The sequence below is a fragment of the Lathamus discolor genome, chromosome 21, assembly GCF_037157495.1.
Source record: "Lathamus discolor isolate bLatDis1 chromosome 21, bLatDis1.hap1, whole genome shotgun sequence".
Lineage (NCBI taxonomy): Eukaryota > Metazoa > Chordata > Aves > Psittaciformes > Psittacidae > Lathamus > Lathamus discolor.
The window spans coordinates 1248681-1271442 of NC_088904.1; the positions used below are offsets into that span (position 1 = coordinate 1248681).

The 22762-nt window shown below is 45.1% G+C and overlaps 3 protein-coding genes across 11 annotated transcripts in view; 1 reads left to right on the top strand and 2 right to left on the bottom strand.

The window, feature by feature from the left end:
- Positions 1–4317, bottom strand: part of LOC136024526 (epidermal growth factor receptor substrate 15-like 1) — a 45518-nt gene extending 41201 nt beyond the window's left edge. For 4 of the 7 annotated variants that reach the window (XM_065699952.1, XM_065699949.1, XM_065699954.1 and 1 more), the window contains exons 1-7: positions 4125–4317; positions 3116–3319; positions 2310–2404; positions 1615–1824; positions 1393–1506; positions 1159–1302; positions 718–810 (exon numbers count right to left, since the gene is read on the bottom strand). In XM_065699952.1, the coding sequence (XP_065556024.1) occupies positions 718–810; positions 1159–1302; positions 1393–1506; positions 1615–1824; positions 2310–2404; positions 3116–3319; positions 4125–4257 (993 nt within the window). In that variant the 5' untranslated portion in view covers positions 4258–4317. Of the gene's footprint in view, positions 1–138; positions 606–717; positions 811–1158; positions 1303–1392; positions 1507–1614; positions 1825–2309; positions 2405–3115; positions 3320–3859; positions 4059–4124 lie in introns of those variants that run through there. The other 3 variants (XM_065699959.1, XM_065699951.1, XM_065699955.1) reach the window with 3 other exon arrangements.
- A 217-nt stretch (positions 4318–4534) lies between these two features.
- On the top strand, positions 4535–10450 carry C21H19orf44 (chromosome 21 C19orf44 homolog). Its single transcript, XM_065700015.1, has 8 exons — positions 4535–4638; positions 5139–5756; positions 6018–6348; positions 6680–6756; positions 7107–7578; positions 8213–8308; positions 8436–8602; positions 8951–10450. Exons 1-8 carry the CDS (start codon positions 4561–4563, stop codon positions 9035–9037), a joined length of 1926 nt encoding a protein of 641 aa, XP_065556087.1. The 5' UTR covers positions 4535–4560; the 3' UTR covers positions 9038–10450.
- Positions 9474–22027, bottom strand: CHERP (calcium homeostasis endoplasmic reticulum protein). Of its 3 annotated transcripts, none has more exons than XM_065700014.1 (18): positions 21921–22027; positions 21652–21825; positions 20987–21168; positions 20219–20356; positions 19855–20006; positions 19397–19508; positions 18955–19044; positions 18094–18328; positions 17576–17751; positions 16769–17165; positions 14637–14875; positions 13674–13807; positions 13296–13382; positions 12846–12995; positions 12613–12729; positions 12111–12205; positions 11415–11600; positions 9474–10249 (listed from the first exon to the last, which is right to left on the bottom strand). In XM_065700014.1, the coding sequence occupies exons 1-18, from the start codon at positions 21943–21945 to the stop codon at positions 10245–10247; spliced, it is 2694 nt and encodes an 897-aa protein (XP_065556086.1). In that variant the 5' UTR covers positions 21946–22027; the 3' UTR covers positions 9474–10244. The 3 variants fall into 3 exon arrangements, with proteins under 3 accessions (XP_065556086.1, XP_065556084.1, XP_065556085.1); XM_065700012.1 differs by lacking the exon at positions 9474–10249 and adding an exon at positions 10258–10662; XM_065700013.1 differs by lacking the exon at positions 9474–10249 and having other exon boundaries at positions 11407–11600.
- Positions 22028–22762: the final 735 nt, after the last annotated feature.

The window sequence follows — 22762 nt, forward strand, 5'->3', positions numbered from 1 at the left end:
AGTATGTTGTGAAACACACTTCACGCAGTTGACACGCTGAACCCTCTAATGAAGTACCATAGAAAGCTTATGAGGGCATTTCCTCAACAAAAAATGAGCATGAATTTTACATTTCATATGAAACCACTAACATGTAACTCCGTTCCAAAACACAGTGCTTTATTACAGGTGTTTCTAACACATATTAGCAGTGTAAAGAAAAGCAGTTAAGAAGAAAAAAATTCACCTTTTCTATAGATAATTTAACTCTGTTGTGGTATTTTTCATTAAATGGAAACTGGTCACAAAATTCAATACTAATTTTTTTTAAGAACCCTGTTTTGCTACAACTCCACTGGTGCAGATTTCAACACGCTGTTAACAAACATCAAAATTCTTCAGTGAAAACATTCCTAAGTGACTTAAGTGAAAATATATGAACTTCTTTCAAATGCCAATTAAAGCTCTGCCTTGGTGTCAGTGTTCTTCTCTGCTCTGTCCCTTCCAGATTGTATTTTTCTCTCTAGCTTCTTCTTAAACTGTTGCTCAAAGTACTTTTCTTCTGTAGCCCTTTCTCTTGCCTGCTCTTCCTCAGTCTGCTTTGTGTTCATTTCCTTTTCAGGACCCTAATATTAAGATGTCATTTTTAGGCACCGAGAGGTTCTTGATCAGACCCAACAGGGCATTTTTCAAATGTGGTCACACAGAACCAAAAAAGAAACAAGAAGTTTGTGTTACCTTTGTTTCTCCCCATGTTTCATCACCAAAGTCTTCTGCATATTCCTCATCATCTGTTATCAAGAAGTTGTCAAAAATTGTGCCAGCTCTCACCTTTGAAGGAATAGGGAAAAGAAAAAAAGGAGTAACTGAGCTGCTTGAAGCTTCAGTTATGGACCTCAAGTCCGGTGGAATAAGCCAGACTTCATAGTATTTACACCAATTATTTCAGGCCCCTCACTTACCTGTGGACAATTATCATCCAAAGAATAACTACAACAGAAGATCAGTATCTTTTTACAGGTTTTTCAATTCAGTACACATATTTACATAAAAGTAAGGTAAAGACTTAGGTCCCTCAGATCAAAAAGCAATAGATAATGTTTCTATGCAAAGCGTAAACAGGTTGGTATATACTCAGTGAAAGAAAAGTTGCTTTATTTTTCACTATAGGCATCTCACCTGCCAGATATCAAGTCCAATTACACTAATATTTTCAAAGCTGTAGATGCTGTAGTCTGGTGAATAATTTGGATTGTCAATCTGTGGATGAGGCCAAACTCCTCTATAATTTGGGTTATCAATCTGCCTTGGTTTCCATTCCCCCTAGGATAAACCACATCTTCTGAATAAAGTCAGGAAAATAAAAGTTGCTTAAAGTATTATATGTAGCCAGGATTACAAAATTATTTATACTCTGTATAGAGGATTCTTGACCCTAGGATAATGCCATTCTCCATTCACAGCATCATCCCAATCTGCAGGTTTCTCAGCACTCATGTCCATGATGTATTCAGGCTCATCCCAATCCTTTAAAAAGATTAAGAAAGCAAAACTAGTGCACAGTTCAACTATATCAAACATGCAGGCAGTAGAAATTAAATCATGCAGCAATGCAGAATAAGGAGAGCAAATTACCTCAGGTTTGACGTCGTTTGGATCATCAATTTCGATGCGATCGTCCCAGTCCACTGGTTTCTTTACTGTTGGATCATTAATTTTCTTGGGTGGCAAAAAATCTAAATCATCTTCTAAGTTGCCAGATGCAACCATTTCATTATCAATTTTTACTTTGTAAGTCTGATCTGGCCTTATAATCAAAGTATAGAGATGGGTATAGCCATCAACCTGGGTTTTAAAGAATGCAATTTTAAAAGAAAAAACATTTGTTAAGAACCTTGAATACAAATCTTAGGAATTGCCTCACACCAGAAATATACTGCTAATTTCTAATGGATTTTTTATAACAAGTAGTAAGAAAAAATATTTCATTCCCGAAGTCTCTACATATCAAAGAAAAGGGCTCTCTCACTAGGAAATGTGGAATTAAAGTTGCAGTGAAGACACTCAGTGACATACAATTCTTAATAACATGCAGCATCCTTGCAATCCTTTTCCATCCTGTATCAGTATTAGGTATTAGAAATGCAATCATTAAATTGCAAACATATTATCAACTAAGAAATATCTGAAGTCCCAAAATTAATATGACTTAAGATATGATGAAACTCAAAGGTATTACATGTTTGCATTAGTTGCTTTTCTTTTTTCATCCTCATATCCCTGTAACTTGCTTATTTTAAAGTTTACATATCCTTGAAATGTGTATTTACCTTGCATCTGATCAGTTTCTTGATTGGATGGGGTTTATTCTTGTAATTTAAAATAACATGGACTTTCTTTGTATCAGATCCACAAATATCTGGCCCTACAAAGAGATTATATGCTTTGCATTTCTTAACTTCTTTGCAAGAAAATACAGATTGTTTCCCTTTTTCTTATAATACTGCTAGATATCTCTCCCATCCCACATATTTTGATGTATTCCATTCCGTTTATAACGGAATGACATGGGTTCTACTCAAAGCCTCTAAATCTACCTTAGAATTAGATTTTGTATAGTTTGTGGTTTAGTTCTGTTCCAGGAAACTAACCCAGAAAGCAAAAATCCAGGCAAAATAAAGATTATCTATGGAACAAGGTGAATAGCTATATAATATCAGATTCATTATGTCAAATTTCAGTTGGACATACAAATGTACAAATTTCACTAAGTCACTGGAAACTACATACACATAAATAAGGGCAGATAATGGCCTACAGGATGTTTCAGTTAAAGGTCTTAAATCCTGCTGAATGACTCCTTTTATTCTCAGCTCAGTCTAATCATTTTCACTTATGTCTTCAAATCAGCTCAGAAGCTTTGCAGCCATATGTGTTTCACCAACGGTTGCATTAATATGTATTTTGTTATTAGAGGTCTCTCAAGCATGGAAGAGCTAACTCCTTACAGTCACAACATCCTGTTTTAAGACAGCCTTCCCCTACAATTTTTCCTCCATTTCCACAACCATCTTTAGAAGAACAGCACAACAGCAGTGACAGTATTTTAGTAAAGAAGTAATAAATCTAAACTCACCAAACATGATGTAATAATGTGAATCTCCGCTGAGCTTCTTCTGGTCCAAGTTTGAGGGAAAAATCTTAACATATCCCCCGCCACAATCTATCTTCTGCTCATGTTTCACTGTGTACTGGATGACCAGAGTCTTCCCGTTGTTACTGAATGGTTTAAATCGTGATGAGATAGCATAAAACTTAGAGTTTTCAGTTGTTTGTAGACCTGCAAAGATATTAGTAGAATAGTCAAACTTACATTTTTTCCCCATTTGCAAAGAAAAAAACAATTTTATTGCCATGCATGGCAAACCTATAAAGGCAAATATATAAATATATGCAAAAGGGTTGCTCAACTTTGAGAACAGAAGGCTCCACGGAGACCTGCCTAAAGGGGCTACAAGAAACCCGGAGTGGGGCTTTGGACAAGGGCCTGTAGGGACAGGACAGGGGGAATGGCTTTAACCTGCCAGAGGGGAGACTGAGATGAGCTCTTAGGCAGAAGCTCTTCCCTGGGAGGGTGCTGAGGCGCTGGCACAGGGTGCCCAGGGAAGCTGTGGCTGCCCCATCCCTGGCAGTGCTCAAGGCCAGGTTGGACACAGGAGCTTGGAGCAGCCTGCTCTAGTGAAAGGGGTCCCTGCCCATGGCAGGGGTTGGGACCGGATGAGCTTTAAGGTCCCTTCAAACCCAAACCAGTCAGGGATTCTATGATATCCTTGATTCTAGAGAGGGCTCCCATGGCATATTTTGAATGAAACTCAAATACCTCTATCTAGCACTGGATCTCCATAAAACTTCCCTGCGGTGAGTTTAAACTTCCCAAAGTCTGGTTTGTACTCAGAATTCATCCACCTCTTCCTCCACTTGGCTGTCCCATGCAGTCAGCACCAGCAACAACACAGCAACAGGGTCAGGACGGCGAGGGCCGGGGTGAGGGGCTCCCTCCCCATCAGCGTACACACTCACTGCCGTTACCACCGGCAGCCGCCCCACCGCCCCCTCTACCCTTTAACCCCCTGCCCTCGCCCAACCTCCATCCAGAAACTGCTCCTGGAAATACACCGTGGCCCGGGCAGAGCCCAGGGCAGCCCCGAGGAGCAGGAGCAGCTTCAGCGCGGCGATAAACGGCACCCCCCGCCCGCACCCCCTCAGCGCCGCCGCCATGACCGCCGCCCTCACACCACAGCGGCCGACAGCTTCGCGCCTCAGCGGCCCCGCCGGTCCCGTGGCGGGCTCTGATTGGCAGCGCTCTCTTAACGTGTTTTAAACCGGGATAGGATTGGCTTAACGCCCTCGTGACGTAGCCACGTAACGAAGTGTATGTCGGGACTTGTAGTCGGCGCTGTCATGAGCGGAGTATCCCTTCTTGGGATTGGCTGGGTATGTCTGCGCAGAGCCAATGAAGGGGCGGTATGCTTGGGTGTCGCGGTCTCTAGGATACGGCCCAGCCTCGGCCTGGATGAGCTGATGCCGCCGCCGCCTCAGGCCGGCCTCGGGATGGCTGCGATCGCTCGGGTGCAGCGGGCCCCCGCGGGCGGGGCGCAGGTGAGGCGGCAGCTCCCGGAGCGACCCCGCGCTCAGTCTGTACCTGGGCAGCCGCGGGGCCCGGGCCGATGCGGGAAGGGCCCGGCTGTGGGGAGCGGGAGGGTCTGCTCGGTCAGGGGAGCTGGGCGCGGAACCAGCTCTTTACAAGTACCTGAAGGGAGGTTGGAGTGAGGTGAGGTCAGTGTCTGCTCCCAGGGAACAAGGGATGGGACAAGAGGAACCGGCCTCAAGCTGCACCAGGGCAGGTTTAGATGGAGCTGAGCAACAATTCCTGCCGCAGAGGGTGCTCAGGCATTGGAACAGGCTGCCCAGGGCAGGGCTGCAGGCACCGGCCCTGCGAGTGCTCACACCCCGTGGAGACGAGGCCTCAGTGCTATGGGTTAGGGTCCTGAGGTTGGACTTGGTGATCTTAAAGGTCTTTTCCAACCTGGTTGCTTCTGTGGTTCTAACCATGCTGCCTGCCTCCGCCTCTGAGGGCTCTTTGCATCCTCTTCTTGCAGAGACACCACGATGATCCCCGAAGACTCATCACCGCTACCCTCAGCCTCCAGCCTCGCTCCTGCAGTGACTTCTTTGCGGCTGACACAGAGAAAACTGGGAGAGCACAGCTCTGCCACAGCAGGCTTGGGCTGCGCAATGAAGACACGCATGGAAACCAGTGGCGCCGGATGTCGGGAAGCGCTCTGCTGGCTGCAGGCAGCCTTGTAGCAAAGAGCACTCTGGGAAGCGTTTCCCACACACGGTCAAGCTCAGCTCTGAGCAGAGTGGCACAACTGGAAAGCAAAATCATGAATCGAAGAAAACAGCTGGAATTGCAAGACACCGACTTGGGCCAGAAGCCTTTGGATGAGGAGTCGCTCTCCTCTGCTTCCAGTCACAAACCCAGTGCAAGGGGCAAGAGATACCTAAAGAATCATGCTACTGCCAGTGAATATATGACCCTCCATAATGCCTGTTCTAAGGAAAAGGAAAGCATCCAAAGCCCTAGAAAGAACATTACTGGTAAACAACAACTTGGTTTGGATAGTGATGAAGAGGAAATGAGAGAATTGATGGAGTGTTCAAGTGTAAATGAGAATCTGAGGGTTGTTGCAAGCGATTCTAAGTGGGGTCCAAAGGTAAATACAGACTTAGCTGGATTATGGATTTTTATTTATGCTTTTATGGGATTGTTTTAATTGGTATGTCACTTTTTATTCAGATAACGCCAGATATGAAATTTTAACTTTGCATTTGTGACTTGCTCATGATCTGATTTAGCTTCAGTTCACATCTTAGAATTGCTCTTTTTTTACCCATTATAATCTGTTTTCGTTTTTAGTCATCTACACATAATAAATGAAGTAACACATAAATCTCTTTTTCATGTTCTTCAAAAGAGGAAAACTCCAGTTTCATCTGGAATGCCTCCTCCATCTCCCAAAGAAATTTCACTGACAGAGGGATCTAAAGCATCTTGTCTTCACAGCAAATACTCAGAGAGTAGAGCTGGTTCATCATCCAGAAACGCGTCACCACGACATAACGTGAGATCTCTGTCGCTGTCATCTTCCAGGAAAGACAATACTGTAAAGATTACTCTGCCTAGAAGAAGCAACACCAAGCAAAGCCAAAAATCCCTGGAAAGTGAAAGAAGTGAAATCACTTCTTTAGATGACTTGTTTTCAAAAGCAGCTGATGCAGAAGATTCAGCTAACAGCAGCTCAGATGGTAAGGTTTCTGACATACTGTCTCAGTAGACTTGGCATGAACTGTACTAACTACTGCTAAATTGACTAATGAGCATGCGCAAATACTTACTTTGAAAGGATTTACTGGTGTAATTTTACATAAACCAAGGCTTCACCAAAGGAATTATGTTGATCTGTTTCTTTTTTCTTAGTTTTTCAAAGCTAAGTTAAAGTTTTAGAGTGATTGCTATTCCATTTTAGTATTACACTTCAAAGTAGGGATGTAGTACTGGTTTCCACTTTCTTGCTTAAGGGAAAGTGTGCTGTGATTTTCATGCAAGTTCTCCTGACAATATGTCATTTGATTTCAGACTTCAGACTGAATATCCTGAGCCTTGATGATTTGGCACCAAACATCACCAGCGAGGCAGCAGAATTAAAGCAGCAAGTAAGCAGGACTTCCCTACTAGCCCACATTTCTGCCTTTCTTTGATGGGTATTGTAGAATAAACACTGCTCTTCTGCTCATAAGGTGAGGTGGGCAGGTAAAGGTTAGGGCAAGATTTTACTGAAACCCAACCAAGTTCATTTCTTAGCGTCTGCATTTCCTTACTCAGTGTAACAGCACTGCACAGCTTGCAATGTGACACAGAAAAGTCATTTTACTTTCCTAATAAAATAGAAACTCTCAGTTACTGACTCTCAGCGATGTGCAGCAGAACAGATGAATAATAATGGAGGTATATTCTAGGTTATATTTTCTTGCTTCTCCTAACATACAGCTGGTTTGTGTTACAGGGGACACACATGCAAATTAGTCAGGAATCATACAGAAAGCCGAAAAAAGATACATTCGTGGTGGAAAAGGACCAGGGTTCTCTTAGAATGACAAGTGCAGTAGCTGGTGTGAAGGATCCTTCTGATGAGGATGTTGAAAAAACTGTGACTGAAGCTGGAATCTCTGAGCATTTAAGTGGAGTTTCTGCAGATTTCCCTAGACAGAAACAGGATTATCTTGATCATGATGACAGAACTATTAATTCAGAGTATTCTGAAGACTTTGAAGAGCCTCCATCCACAACAGACAGGGAATCTGTAGCAAAAATGTCAGAGGGACATTCAGAGAGCTGCACATCATCTGGAAAACACCCATCTTCAGCATCGTCACCTCGACTTGCCAGAGCGCGGCAGGAGCAGGTACACAGAGTGACTGTCAGAGAAACTGCAGTTCAGACAGCGGATCCTCTCTTCACCTACTGCTGGCCAAAGGGTAGGTTCACAAGATATTGCCCAATTCAGGCAGTTTTTACATTTGTAGGTTTTATATGCCTTGCTAAGAGTTCTTGGGTTCAGTACTGGCTGCCCCCAGCTGACATGAACACTGCCTAAAGCCCCATGCTTGAATCTGCTGTCTGTAGAAAAGATGGGGATTAGACAACAGATTAATGAACTTGGAACTGGTTTTTGCTATGAAAGAAACCAAACCCAACCCAACAGGAATTCTGGGTGGATGAGCTGTTGTTAGCAACAGAACTCACAATACCCTGAAGAACATTCATAGATTGAATTCAGTGTTTTGATTGTATCTTTACTATGGTAAGCAATACTGCTGTGTTGTTACTGAAGTGATCGCCCCTTCCAGAGTTCTCTTCTGCACTCTATTTACTTCTTGGGAGAGCACTGTGGCCCTGTTCTCAGGAGGCAGCTGTGCTTTTGGCTGGTTCTGTGGGGCAGCTGGGGGGATTCTAGAACTATTTTAGCATTAATTTTTTGCTGACAGAATTCCCTGTTAGGTTCTATGGCAGTTCTACAGCAGCTGATGGCCCAAGAGACTTCTGAAGACGAACCAAGTTCTAATGCTAAATCTCCAATCCCCAGTAACTGTTATTTTATTCAACACACAGCAAACACCTCGGCAATACTTGACCCACCTGTAGGAAACAGTTACGTCGATCCCACACCTATTGCCAGTCACGTCATCAGCATGGATGCAGTAGAAGGTACTGAAAACCGTATTTCTTACTACTATTTTACTGTATTTTATGCATTTAATCTCTGCTTGAAGTGTTCAGCCCTTACTATTGACTGTACGTTATCACTAATGTGTACATGCTCCATGTCTTGCAGCCTTGACAGCATACAGCCCGTCAGCCCTTGCTTTAAACAACATGTTGAAACAGCACTTGATGCTGACTCAGCAGTTTGTAGAGAACATTCATCACCTTCACATATCCCTCGTGGAGTCATTAGAGAATGAGAAGTTCCACTACCATACCCTGGAAGAGGCTAAAGAGGTATTCATGATAGACCAGAGTCAGTGCTTCTAGTATTTGCAGCAAACAGATTTTCTTTGCATACTATTGATCAGGTAAAATTCCTTCATAGAAGAATACCGCTATAATTCCTGTACCTATATTACCAACAAATTAGCAGTTTATGTAATAAAAAAAGACTGAAAGCGTAGTAGAGGCTGTCATTTTGAAAGCAGCTTTTCAGGTGTAGCATTTAGCTGTCCTCAAATGAATGAGGATTTTCCTAATGCAGTAACAGAAGGGTCAATTTCTGCTGCTAGTATAGAAAAGTGCAGGGATCCTGACATGAAGATCTAGTAAAAAACTGTTGCTGGGTTTTGTTTTTTGCAGTACATCAAGAATCACAAATCCCCGCCTCTAACACTTGAGCAAGCACGTGAAGAAGTTCAGAAAGCACAGGAGGAAAAACTGCTTTGATTCTTCAGATACGAAGTAAAATTTGTATTTACAGATCTCTAGCTGCCACAAGAAACCCTTCCAACTCACACAGTTAGTACAAAGCCTGCCAGAGCTTGCTTTAGATGTTATTGTACGTAAGCTATTTTCATAGATCTGATTTTTTTACTCATGTAGGTGATACAAAGACAGGCAGGAACCTTCAGCCAGACTATGTCAGAGTTCAACAAAACCAAAACCAAGTGCCCACTTCTCTCCAAAGGGAGTGTGGTAAGTCTGACAGAACAGCATGCATTTTATCCTGTGATCATGGTAGAAGTGAAAGTCTGTACTACAGCACCCAAGGAATAGGAGCATAGTAGAAAAATACCATATCCGGACTTTAGTGCCATATTTAAACAGTGTTTCTATAGAATTAAGCCTTGTCAGATTACTACAAGACCAAACACATGCAAAATGAAGACAAATTCAATACAAGGCAGGCTTATAGCCAATGGACAGGAATCCACTGACTCTGAAATACGAGCCACCATTTTATTTTTATTTAATAAAAAAAATGTGTTTATTGGAAGGCAAAACAAAATTCACAAGTTGGTAACACAGAGGTGGTGTGTGCTGATTCACAGACAGTTACAGTTCCACAACTACAGTAGATCTAGAACAAATGGGTATTTCATCATATTAACTGAACGGTTTCAAGAGGGTTTCTGCTATACAAACAAAAGACTCTGGAAGAGGTTACCACCGCGCAGACCTCTGGAGTGGAAGTGCAGTGTAAGGGCCTAACACCTTCAACTGGTGGTCTCTGGAAACAGTTACAAAATGGTTGGGTTTTTTTCCTCTCATGTCAATTAAAGGAAGGTTCCAAGAACATTTTATTGTCAGAAACTTGCAGAGCAGAGAAAATGGATTCTCTTCTATTGAGCTACTTGGCTTTTATTAAAGGGTATATACAAAAATATAAAAAGCTTAAAGAATGTCTTCCGTTACAAAGCATTGACCATCCCTTAGAGCACAGTTAACCCTTGTGTTCTGAGCAGAGTTGTGACTGCAGCGGCTGGTGTGTAGGGGCGTTAGGTTGGGTGGTAGGTTCTAACAAGCTCGCACAGTGCTCATAGGTCACCTGTACTGGAACTAGATGCTTCATTCCCCAGTTAGACATTAGGATACACTGCTCAGCATCAGTCTGACTTGATCCCAAGGCAGCACCCCTCCACTTCAAATAGAATTAACCTTTTGAGAGAAATAAACATACATTATGGAACTAGAGAACATACAACCACATCAGATAATGTCTGTATTCCACAGGAATGAATGAACCACAATTCTACACCAGGGACCTGGGCTGGGCTTTAATTCTAGTATAAAATGGGGAGCTAGTTAAAAAATTTTGCAAAATAAATGGAAATTCTTTAACTTGCTAGACATGTCATAGGAACGAGTGGCCTTATCCTAACACTCAGCAAGTGTTGAAATACATGTCATAGCTTTCCATTTGTCACCATAGTTTTAAAAGTAATTCATTTGTCACTTCCTCCAGACTTTAAGCCGGATTTATACAAGTTTAATGTCTTGTAGAAGATGCAAGACATCTTTCTTCAGAGAGTCTTATTCGGGTGGTGGAGGGTCTTGCGTTTCACGCTTCACTGCAACAATAGGGAAAAGAGTTCTTATGCATTCTGCAGTTACCTAAGCTCTCTGAAACGTTTCATGGAATGAGGGCTCTGTTAATAAGGATTTTTTCCTTTTGGGCTTGCTTTGAACCCATTTTATTACACAGGGCTACTGCAGCCATAAGCAGAAGCGACTTTTCATTTCGCATGCCAATTGCTTTCCTTTTAGTCATTGGCAAGTGTAGTTCTAGTAACAGACTCTGCAAAAATCCAGCACTTGGGCCACTGTCTCCAACTCAGAACCCTTCCTACTCTACAGTGGGTTTATTGCTGGTTCTGACTTTAGCAGAACACAGTGCTAATGGGAGGAAACTTGGAGCTGGGCTGGGCCAAAAGCCTGGTCTGAACAGTAAGCCTGGTCTAACTTCATTCTGACCACAAAGCTCTTTCTGCTCTGGCAGCCATCCCTCCTGGGGCATGGCTCCCCACCGCTGCCTCTGCCATTGCTCCTGGGGTCTGAAGGGGAACATTCAAAGGTGCAGGCTCCTGGGGCTGTATCAGGATGCGGCTTACACAGGACAGGCTCATTAATGAACAGTTAGAACTTAACAACACCGCTGCTGAAAAGTTAATCAGAGTCTATGTCTACTTACCTTTATTGTACCCACTACCTTAGAAAGAATTAAGAGTTACTCATCTTTGGATTGGGGATTACAGGCTACAGTCAACAGGACAAAAGCACTATCAAGTCCACAGAGTTTTTTAACTTAGAAGTAATCACTTACATTCATCTCGGGCCTTCATGCGAGCGATAAATGAGTAACTTTTATTTCTTCGGTAGTTTTCGTAAGGGTCGTCTAATGCAACTCCCACTCCTTTGTATTGATCCCATTTATCTCTGATATCCCCTCCTTTAATTGGATCCTGAATTCCTTGTTCCTTGGCTCCCAATCCACCAGATCCACTCCATCCTGCCCAAAGGACACAACATTGAAATCCTGTAATTACTAGAATGCAGAAGACAGACAAACAGATACTTTGGAAACAACAAAAGGGAGTATCAATTTGATGTAGCAAGATGGTAACAGACAGCCTGAAACAACATAGGAACTGTCCCATTTGTTTCAAAAGCACTGAACACCAGCACTATCCCTAAACACTTTTAAGAGGGCAAGGGAGGATGCAGTGTGAGGCCAAGCTGCTGGTCAGCCCCTGAACTGCACTCACAGGGAGATGGAACACCTTGGGTAGCAAGTTCTAGCTGATGCCAAACTCAGGTCCTTGTCTTCCAGATCTTTTGCAGAAAGGCAACTACCACCACTGCTCCATGTCCACATACTTACATCTCTGAATATCCTCACGCTAAGTTTGGAATGCCAAGGGATAATTCCTTATGAACATGCACTAATTAACTGTATCCATGAGTGTGATGCCTGGTTTTGTTTCCTGGCTGGTGTTAAGAGTCCAGAACAGGATCTTACCCATTTTCACTAGCATTTGATGGCCTTTATTTTCTTCTCCAAGTCTTGATTCTGGAATAGTAGGCCCAGAACTGGAGCCCAAACCAGCAGAAGAACTAAGGAAATAAAAAGGACAAATTAAGAACAAGCGATACTGTTCTGACCCAAAGCAGGGTCACTTATACTCAATACTAACACCCAACAAGCTATTCTTTTATGAAGATTATGGTGTTGTAAAGGTGTCAGAATCACCCTAACCTGTGTCTTGCTACAAGTGAAATCAAACACTACAGTCTTCCTAGCAGAGAGTACTAAGAGGATTTCTCCTGCTCCCCAGGAAGGCATATAAAGCTACCACATCAGAGTAACATTATAAGCATGTAAATTGTTTCTGTATCTGCTCTCAATCTTCTTTTCTACTACTTGCTGAAAGCTCATTACACTCAGCTTAGGAGAAAGAATCCTCCTTGGTACTCCTCCAAACAACCCAGGTAAACCAGGACATCAACAAGCAAAAGCTTACGGAGGAGTGGGGCTGCGAGACCGGGACCGGCGCCGCCTTCCAGGCGAGTACGACTTCGACCTCGACCGTGACCGTGACCGCGAGCGGCTGTGAGAGGAGCGGGACCTGCTCCGGCTCCTGGAACAGAGGAGCACACAAGGCCAGATGTACAAGTTACCCCAGCAACATCCAACCCTGAGAGCTGGGGTTTGTCCACCCCTTCAGTTGCCAAGGGCTGGCCCGCTGTACTCTACCTGGACTGCGAGCGGGAATAGGATCGTGATCGAGAACAGGAGCGAGAGCGTGACCTCGAATAGGAGCCAGATGACTTTGAAGATCGGGAATTGGACCGGGAGGACGAGCGACCGCGGCTTTTAGACCGACTGCGAGACCGAGATGGCCCACTGCCCAGATAAAAGCAGAGAAACCCCAGTGAAACTCCTCAGAGAAGCACATGACATTCAAATACACTTGTGATGAATTCACATGACACACAAGCACTGGATCTCTGCAGACAACCCAATGAAAACTTGAGCGTGGCAAAAACCATTTTCTGCAGATTAGACAGAAATTCCAGCAAGCTGAAGCTCAGTTATTCCATCAGCATGTTGCTGAACAGACTTTCCCCTCGGCACTTAACCCAAGATATTCCTAGCACCTTCCAAGCAAACAGCATGCAGAAGGCAGCAGGTGGAATCTCTCACCTATTTCTCTTCTCCTGACCTTTCCTCCGCCTCGCTCTCATTTTAGCTCGGAAGAATTCGTACAGTCCATTCTGCTCCCAGCCTTCACTGCAACAAATCAACCACACACACAACCGACATCTGTCAAATTCTGCTTCCATCAATGGAGACGTTCAGGATGTCCACTGGGTTTTGTAGGGAACAAAGGGCCTGGGCAAAAAGGTCTCACAAATCTCAGTGAGATCAAAACAGTGTGTGCAGGTTACAACACAACGAGAGCACTCATTTCAGCATTAGAAGAACCAAGACACAGGCGAAGGGAGAGAGAGGCACTTCGTGGTTCGAGACAGCTTCTTAGGGCATTTTCCTTACCATATTGTTAGCTATACCTACTCTTACCTGTTTCTAGGCCTGTCATGAGATGGTGGACTATAAAATGCCTCAACCGCAGCCAGTAGTCTCTCACTGGGGGGCATTGGGGGTGGAAGACGTATATCTTTAGGATCTAAAGGTTTATACTCATGATCTTCAAGCTGCCGGAAACAAAACAAATTACATTCGTGTCATGTGTCATGGGGTGGCTACCTGAAGAGAGAAATACAGATTTAACTGTGTAGGGGCCTCACATTTCACTACTGGGATCAAAACTGGTCCAGACATAAGGATTGTGCTGGTGACCCAATGTTTTCTTGTGCTATCACTACCATTTTGGGTTCTACAAGCAAAGCCAGCACTGCCCAGGTCGCAGCATTAACTGGATCACCAGGTAGCTAAAACGCAGATCTCATCTATCCACCTTTGTGTAACAGTGGCTGGCTGGAAGCCTGGCAAAAGCTGAGAGTAACATGAAGTTGGTGATGGAAGAGACCCACTTGTGCATCCCAAACACAGAACACAAACATGTATATCCCTGAAGATGCTGGCACAGATACATTTCCTGTTCTCTATCGTTCTTTGCATATGTAAGACCAGTATTGCAAACATCTTTGTATGAAAGAACTCAGAATACCAAAAACTAGTACACAGTTGCCACATCAGAACTGCAAAGTCCCTCTGGCCATCTGAAAATCAGCAGGGATTTCTACTTTCTAAAAACAGGGATAAGATTTTCAAGGGTAAATTAAGTCTTCCACATACATGAGCTCAACCATTTTTCACTGGCACACAACACTGGAGAACACTGCAATTTTCACTGCCTTCTCCCTCAGCTCCTGCCCTTGTAACCCCTGCAAGAACTCTGGCTAATGGGTGTTGGATAGAAGGATTTGAAATGATAAATGTCCGCATTAAAGTGTCCCCAATACTGACCACAGGATTTTGATCTTTTAATCCCAGTAGTCAGAACCCATTGCAAGCACTTACTTTTACAAGGGGAGCCATCAGTCCAGCAGGAAGATCAAAGTAAGGAACGTTTGGCACCAGACTGGGATCGTCGTGGTTCATGTGCGGGGGGCCCTGTCGCCGCATGTGAGGAGGCTGCCCATTAAAGCCATGAGGGGGAGGCCCGAAATCAGGGTGCTGCGGCCCTCCCCAGGGAGGATGCTCGCTGATTCCAGGATGAGGCAATCTGTGACCAGGATGATGATGAGGAGGTCCGATTTCTGCAGAGAGAGGATTAAAATGCTTCATTTTGCTATAGGGAAAGGAAGGCAATCTGAGATGTACTTCAATTAGTGCATTCATCCTAAAAAAGACCCTTAGCAGATACAGAGAAGCAGAACTGCAGAACTAGCGGCTACAGGGCTGCATTTTGTCAGTATCTTGCAGTGCATCTCCCTCCCTGGCCACAGCTACCGCCCTCGAGACAACAGGATACTTGAATCCTAACCCACTGCTCACTTAGGGACATATTGTGGTCAGAAAGTACCACAAGAAAGATATGCTCAAGAACAAAAGGTTTCAGATGTAGCAGGGCACCTACCGGTGGGATCTTTTTCTGAAGCCAAAATGCACAAATCAGGGCTTAGCACAGACCCATAGTTGTGTCTTTATGCCAAATCAACACACAAAACCAAGTAAATATGGCAGGAATTAACTCACATGAGTAGGTGATAAGAAAATACTTTGTTTAAAGAGGCATTTCAAGCAGAGGCAGAGATAACATCCTGTTAAACCAGAGATGTCCCTGATGGACGAACCATTTGCCGTGAGCGCCAGGATACCCTGCTGAGCTCCCTACACTACACAGAGAGAAATGCAAGACTGAAAATCAACACCCTCTGCAGCAGGCCCAACAGTTTTCCCCGGAAAAGCCATTACAGCCACTCCCCAGTCTTCAGTCAGCACTGTGTGACTCCTCTTCATTAGAACTTGAGCACAGTCTGTGCTGTCACTGCTTCACTGCTCTCCTCATTTTACACATCTGTGTTAGTATATCCCCTCCTCCAACAACTTCCCATGAAACAACGATGTTTTGGACCACCACTACCATCCAAGACAGAGAATCTTTTTCTGAGCTTCCATGTTAACTGGCTCAGGACAAGAAAAGCTGTTCTCCCTACTCAGGCCCATAACTCTTCAAACAAGCAACAAACTCAAAGGAAACAAACAAACCAACCAAAGGAACAATCTCTACAGAAGAAGTTAATCACAATAAGCTCTAATCCATTGGTTTTTCCACTTTTTTTGGACTTGGGGAAATGAGAATCTTTTAAGCTTATAACAGCAACTCCTACATAGGAACGGAATTGTTCTTTAGGTGGCTTATACAGAACCACAGCGATCTTTAGCCTTTACACTGATGAGGATCATTCTGGAATCATCGTAACTTCTGCATGTGAAATAGAAACTACATCAGGGCAGAACTACACTGGACTTCACAAGGGAGCCTGCCACCAACTCAGAGCAGCCCAGGCCAGGCAAGCAGTGTCCTGACTACGCTTTATGACCCCATGTTCCAGCAAGAGAGCAAACCAAACAAGGGAGGAGAACTGGAGCTAAGGACTGGTTTTACTGCCATTACCAAGCCACACAATGTTAAGGCAAATAATTGGAGCTTTTCAGTGAAAATAAAGAGAAAATAAAAGGGCATAGAACGTATGCACAAGAACAACTGTTCCCAGCCTGTCCTCCCCTCTGACTTCCTCCATCTACGGAGCGCACAGCTGAAGAGCCCTCACCTGTGGCCTCATGTGCAGAATTTACAAGCAAATGTTGCTTGAGCTTAACTTTTTGCTATAGGGAACTTAAGCTTACTAATTTGAAAGTGAAACAGTCACAAAAGGGGAGCCGGTAGAGATGCTGACTTGAGTTTGAACTACAGGTTCTAGTTATCTGCTTCCATTAGGGAAGGAAGACTCAAAAAGCAAGGAAGCATCCAACTCTTATTTCCTACCAAGTTGTTAGCAATGGCTTCCCAAACCCCCAAACTCAGCATTTCTCAGGAAAACCACAACAGTCCACCAAGGATAAGCTGTCACCCCAAAGCACTGAATAATTTCGTAACGGCAATCAGCATCGCAAGGTAAGAAAACCTGGCCTGGTACACACTTTACCTTGAGGAAAATCCCCCTGGGGGTAATCAAAACGATGAGGATAAGGAGGCCTTTCAAAAGGATGGCGAGGTGGAAAATCATCCTGCATGAAGCGAGGTGGAAAGCGGTTGAAATTATGCGGATGCGGGGGCTGGTTGAATTGGGGATGTTGCTGATGTGGAGGAAATGGGCCTCTGAAGTGAGGTGGCCGCTGCATTCGAAATGGAGGTTCCCTTTGACCCCCACCCCATGGAGGTTGTTCATGCTGGTTGTTCCACGGGGCTTCAAACTGGTTGTTCCAAGAAGGATCGGGCTGGTTGTTCCAAGGTGTCTCTCGCTGATTGTTCCAGCCTTGATCTCTCTGCTCGTTCCACATTCCTTCATGGTTGTTATTCCACGGAGGACAATGAGGTGGTCCCTGGTGGGGAAGCAAAGAAGCCTGGTCATCAGGCTACAGAAATTAAGGTGGCAAGAAAAAACAATTTCCCCCTTTTAAGTAATAAACACAAATAAATACAGCCTGTAGGCAACACACGGAAATGAAAGAACTTGCTGTCTGAACAACCACAGCTTCAGAGAAGAGACAGGAAAAGACCAAACTGTTACTGAACCAAACAGTTCCATACTCAAAACAGTAATTCTTGTTCTGCTTGTTCACAGGGAAAGTGTGATGGCTGACAAAGTGAAGTACAATTTATACTTTGCCTTTAACTGAGCTAAGAATGAGAAAGCTTGGCATTTGAATCTGGATTTGTAACTTCCACAGCCAAGACTGTCACTCTGAACCTCTGCCACCCTTCAGCCTTGTTTCAGAACTACGTTTCTTACCTGTTGTTGACCCCATGGTGCAACAGGGTGAGGCTGGTCAAACCAGGGTGGTTTATTTGGAGGAATCTGATCATGAGATCCTGGGCCACGTGGTCCACCAGAGGCAGGATCCTGCACTCCAGACCCTGATGTGTCATATTCTGTAGAACCAGCTAAAGGCAGCTGAGATTTATCATCTGAAACAAATTGGACACTATTATAAGCACCCGGGTCAAGTGCAGCTAATAAGACACCAGCACACCTACAACAGGCTCCATGTGAATTCTGCTGGATGTGTAAGCATTCCACAAAAATATGTTATTGAAAGAGCGGATTTCTGATCCATTTAACATCCGTGACTCTGGTTCTTTTATATTTAAGAAGACTGCACCAGCCTCAAGCCTCCAAACAGCTTCAGGCTTTTGCCTGACCCAAACCAGCACAGCACCTCAGTACTACAGAAGGAGCAAGAAAGAATAATACTCTCCACATGTTCCCACCCACCAACTTCTGCACAGGTCTCCAAAACAGGTTAGTACCTGCTTGTGTAACTGGAGCAGATGATGGTGCTGAGGTTGGTGCTGCTGCAGAGGCTTGAGGTGGGGGGGTTGATTTCACCTCATTCTCCAGTGGTGGTATTTGTATTTGTTGCTGCTGCTGCTGCGTTAAACTGTTTACAAACTCTTCGTGTTGAGTTTTCAGGTTCTGGATCTGCTGTTGGAAGGCTACTTGTACAGGCTGTACGACTGTCGCGTATTCAGTGATCAAATTAGCCTGATGAGATCAAGAGGAACAAGTTACCACCATAAACCAGTTATCCTACCTGCTCATTCACAGTCTCCTACATTGGCCTCCATCCCCTCTCCCAGGAAACACATGAGAATGCAGGATAATCGGACAGAAGAGGCTAATCACACCACGTAACTCTGTGAAGATTTCCAGACTACTCTCTGCAGGCTGGAATCCACCATCTATACTAGTGCCTCACTTGCAAATACAGCTGAAATCAACAACATTCATTATTAATGCTAAAAACTAATAGTTCCTGCTGTCAACAATTTTTATGCTTAGTGCACCCGATTGCAAGCTATGGTTTCTTTAGTTTCCTTTTAACCAAACATTCATTTCCATAACAAGAGAACACACTGTCAAAGATGTACATGACGGTAGCAGTGAGAAAAGCAAACAGACTGTCTGGGATCGCATCAGCAGATGGGTTATTGAATGTTTGATATAACAGGGTTATATTTTACATTGTTTTTGTAATCCCTTGTAAATTACTTCAAGGGGAGGGGGGAGAAGGATTATCATTTACCTTTCAAAAAAGACAGGAAAACACTTCCTAAACTTGTTTTCAAATTAGCTCCATAAATAAGGAAAGGGTTACTTTTGTGGCTAACCTGGTACTGGCCAAGTCCAAGAGCTGGGCTCTGTAACTGCTGAATAATTGACTCATCAAAGTACCCATTTTTCTCCCATAGTTGAAGAAGCTGCAGAAATTCAAGAGGGAAAGGTTTTTAGAAATGCTGCACAATACAAGAAAAATGGAGGCACAGCACTTTTATGTCTCTAGCTTTGTCAAAAAGCCCTAAGATATCAACATTTGTCTATGAACCACTGAAGATTCTGATGCATTCATCATTATGATAACTTCTAAATAAAGCCTAGGTGTTTTTAAGTTCTAATTTAAACATCAATTAAAGCACATCCTCTAACAGACTTTATGAAGACCATCAGGCTAGAAAAATCTCAGGGGTCCTCTTTCACCCTTGTATTTGTGAATTTGCCAAGCACCAACCTAATCAAACAAAGCATACGGTCAAACCAAACCCAAATACTCACCCTGGCAATTTTCTGTTGCTTATCTTCCTCCACTGCTAGGAAACTTGTACAATAAATAGGCACTACCACCTTCTGCAAAGCAGCCAGGAGATCTCGTGCTTGCTTCCGCTGGCTTCAAAAAAGGAATGGGAAGAGAAGAGTTACTGCCTTTCACTGTTTAACACCCAGAGCATCATAACACTGAATTCGTCTCAGCTCCTGCTGTACTAAAAGTAACAGTCATAAAATAGAGAGGTCTCTCCTTTACATTTTTACTGTAAAGTCTTGTCTGGAAGAAAAACACACACACAAAAGCTGAATTCCATTATGAAAGCACTAGGTCTTTGTGCCAGCTATGGACAGCTTAAAACGGCTGCTAAAATGAAATATAAAAAGTGACTAGTCAAACTAACAACCTAACAGAGAGTTTCACCAGAGTCATCAGAACAGCGAACTGAAACCCACAATCTAAGTCTTACCAGTGATGCAATACGTCATTGATTAAATAGATGAGATGTAACCGAAGCTCAAAGTGAGCCCCTTCTGCCGTGATGCGGTTCCGCAGGTGCCCAGCCATCAGTTCGCAGTGTGCAGGAGACTTGGCATTACTGAACATCCAGTTCTTGCCAGCCTTTGAAAAGCAAATGTAAATATGGTAAGTTAATCGAATGCATTTGCATCATACAGACTTCCTAGAACTCTGAAATAACTGCAAAAGGGAAGTTTTCAAGTAACAGCTATAATCTCACCGACCACCCAACACAACAATGAACTACACAACTTCGAAATTCATGTTATACTTAATCCACAACCACAGTGACTGTTCAGAGGTAGGTCACTTACTGAGATTGCATCTTTTGTACAAGTGTCAATTATTGGCTGCAGCAAGTTGTCAAATTCGTTCATATCTAACTGGGTTTCCTCCAAAACTTTCTGCATTTGTTGCTCAATTGCAAGAGCTACTGCTGATGTGACTTGTTCCTGAAACAAAAAGTAGGATAAAGTAAGACAGAATTATCTTCCATCCAATATTCTTTTCAAGAACTATGCTGCTCTGGCACTGTCCTCTTAGCCACATGTGGCTAGCTCAAAGACAACCATAAATGTGTCAGTTATTTGGCTTTAAGAAATAAAGACTCTCCTCATTCTTCGGGAAAAGTCCATTTCCACCCTGTAGTTTTAACAGCAGAACATCTCCTGCAAAAACCCATTAGTTCAAAGCACGCTGTCCCCTCCTACCCCTCGTCAGCATCCACCTTAGAATATGCCAAGCTGGAACATCCTGCAGTTCCCAGCAACCTGCAGCATTAAGCAAAGATTAAAGCAGTCACCATTTATTCCACTTTGCAAACCCAACAAGGTTTTCTGTACAGTAAATAAACTGCTTTAATCAAAGATGGATCTTGCTAATACATCGGATAGAGCTGTTCCAAGGAGACGATGGCAGCTGCCACAGAACAAAAATAAGCAAAGCAATGCTCCTTCTCCTCCCCAAACACAGGAAGCAGCCACCACCAACCAGAAGGAAACCTTCCTTTCTCCCTTCACTCCCAATTTCTACATCCACTGGCAGTCCTGCACAAACCAGGGGAGCGCTTCTCTTCAACCAACCTGTCTCATCGCAAGGAGATGCTGCTCCTGCTGCTGCAGGTTCCACTGGCTCTGCTGGATAAGCTCCTCCACGGAAGGAGTGCCCTGAGGAGCTGGGATAGGTGCAGCTGGTGGGAGAGATGGCTGTGGCAGTGGCTGGATCTGCGCGGTGGCCTCGATATCTTGACTTTGCTTGCACAACACTATCAGACAAAGTAAACTTGTAAAGTAACCCTCGTAGAGAAACCTGCTACCGCCAGCCCACGTGAAAACCGCGCTGGTTCCAAAACAGCCCCTCGCTCTTTACGTAACTGCTTAAGGCAAAATAAGAACCGTGCAGCCGAGGGCGGACACTGCAGGAGAGGAGCGTCAGCAACTCCTCGGGCGCTGCGAGGGGAGTGACTCCAACACACGGGCAGCCCCCGGCGCTGCTGCGCTGCACACCCGGCTCTCGAGGGCCCTGCGGGCGCTGACCTCTCCGCGCAGCCGGTGCCCGCGGCCGGCCAGGCCCGCACCGCAGGCGGGGGGCGTCGGGAGCCGCGAGCAGCGCTCAGCCAACCGCCCTGACGGCGCTCGGAGAACGGGAAGCGGCTGCGAGGCCCAGCGAGGCCGCGGAGGGCACAAAGCGGCTCCACCGGCCGGGGCCGGGCACCGGGGGAGCCGAGCCCGGCGCGGCCCCCACTCACGCTGCTGCTGCTCCAGGGCCAGCTTGTACTTGTAGTAACCGTAGAAGTCGCCCCCGAAGAGGAAGGAGAATTTGGGGTTCTCCTTCTGCTTCTCCATCGTCATCTTCTCGAACTCGGGCCCGTTCCGCGCCACGAACTGCGCCAGCTTGTCGATGACATTCCGCAGCTCCTGGTCTGTGGGGACACAGCGCCGTCAGCCCCGCCGCGGCCCGGGTGCCCTCCCCGCGGCCCCGCTCCCCCCCCCCCCCGCGGCCCGGGACCGCGCTCACCGTCGGGCGGCAGCGGCATCTCCATGGCTGCGGGACAACGGCGCGCCGCCGGACCGCCACCGCCGCTAGGCCGCACCGGCCGGAAGTGCCGCGAAGCGCCAGGCGGTACGCGCGGCCGCGCTTTACGGCTCCGGCGCTATGGAAACGCCGTGCGGCGCGGCTCACGGACGGCCGTTCACCACACGCAGACGGGCGGCCGCGGCGGCGGAGCGGCTCAGGCCGTGGGCATGAAGCGTGCCCTGTACGTCGAGGGAGGCCCCATGGCAGCCGTGTTTAAGCCTTAAACAGCAATAAAGCAAAGGACGGGTGGTGCTGCCACCCGCACATCCACATAACGTGACTGCCTCCTCCAGCCGCCCCTCAGCATTTTACCTGCTTACCCCTTAAGCACAACGAACCAACGAGGTTAGAAAAGACCTTGAGGATCGCTGCTAAAAGTGCTTCTGATATGACACAGCTGCTACAAAATGACACCACGGTTAGAAAAACAAAACCTTCCCTTTATTTACATGGCACCTTTTTCACAAAGAGGTTCATCTGCAAAATGCTACATCAGAAACGCGGGTTCCAACACAAGAATGGAAACCAAGAAGTCTCCTTGAGGATCAGGAATCGTCGTGACTCGGCCCCGAATGACCAACGCGATTGTTACGAATCAGCGTCCACCTGCAAAGCTGTTGCCTCACAGTTAGCGCTAAAACCACACGTGTTTTACCAGGTGATGATGCTCTCGTCACTACTGGGTGCTAAAACCGAACCGGTGAGGGAAATGGTCTGAAGCTCTCTCAAAGGAGCACCAAGTACTTACAACAGCAAACCCGGAAGCAGTGGGGAGACATCGG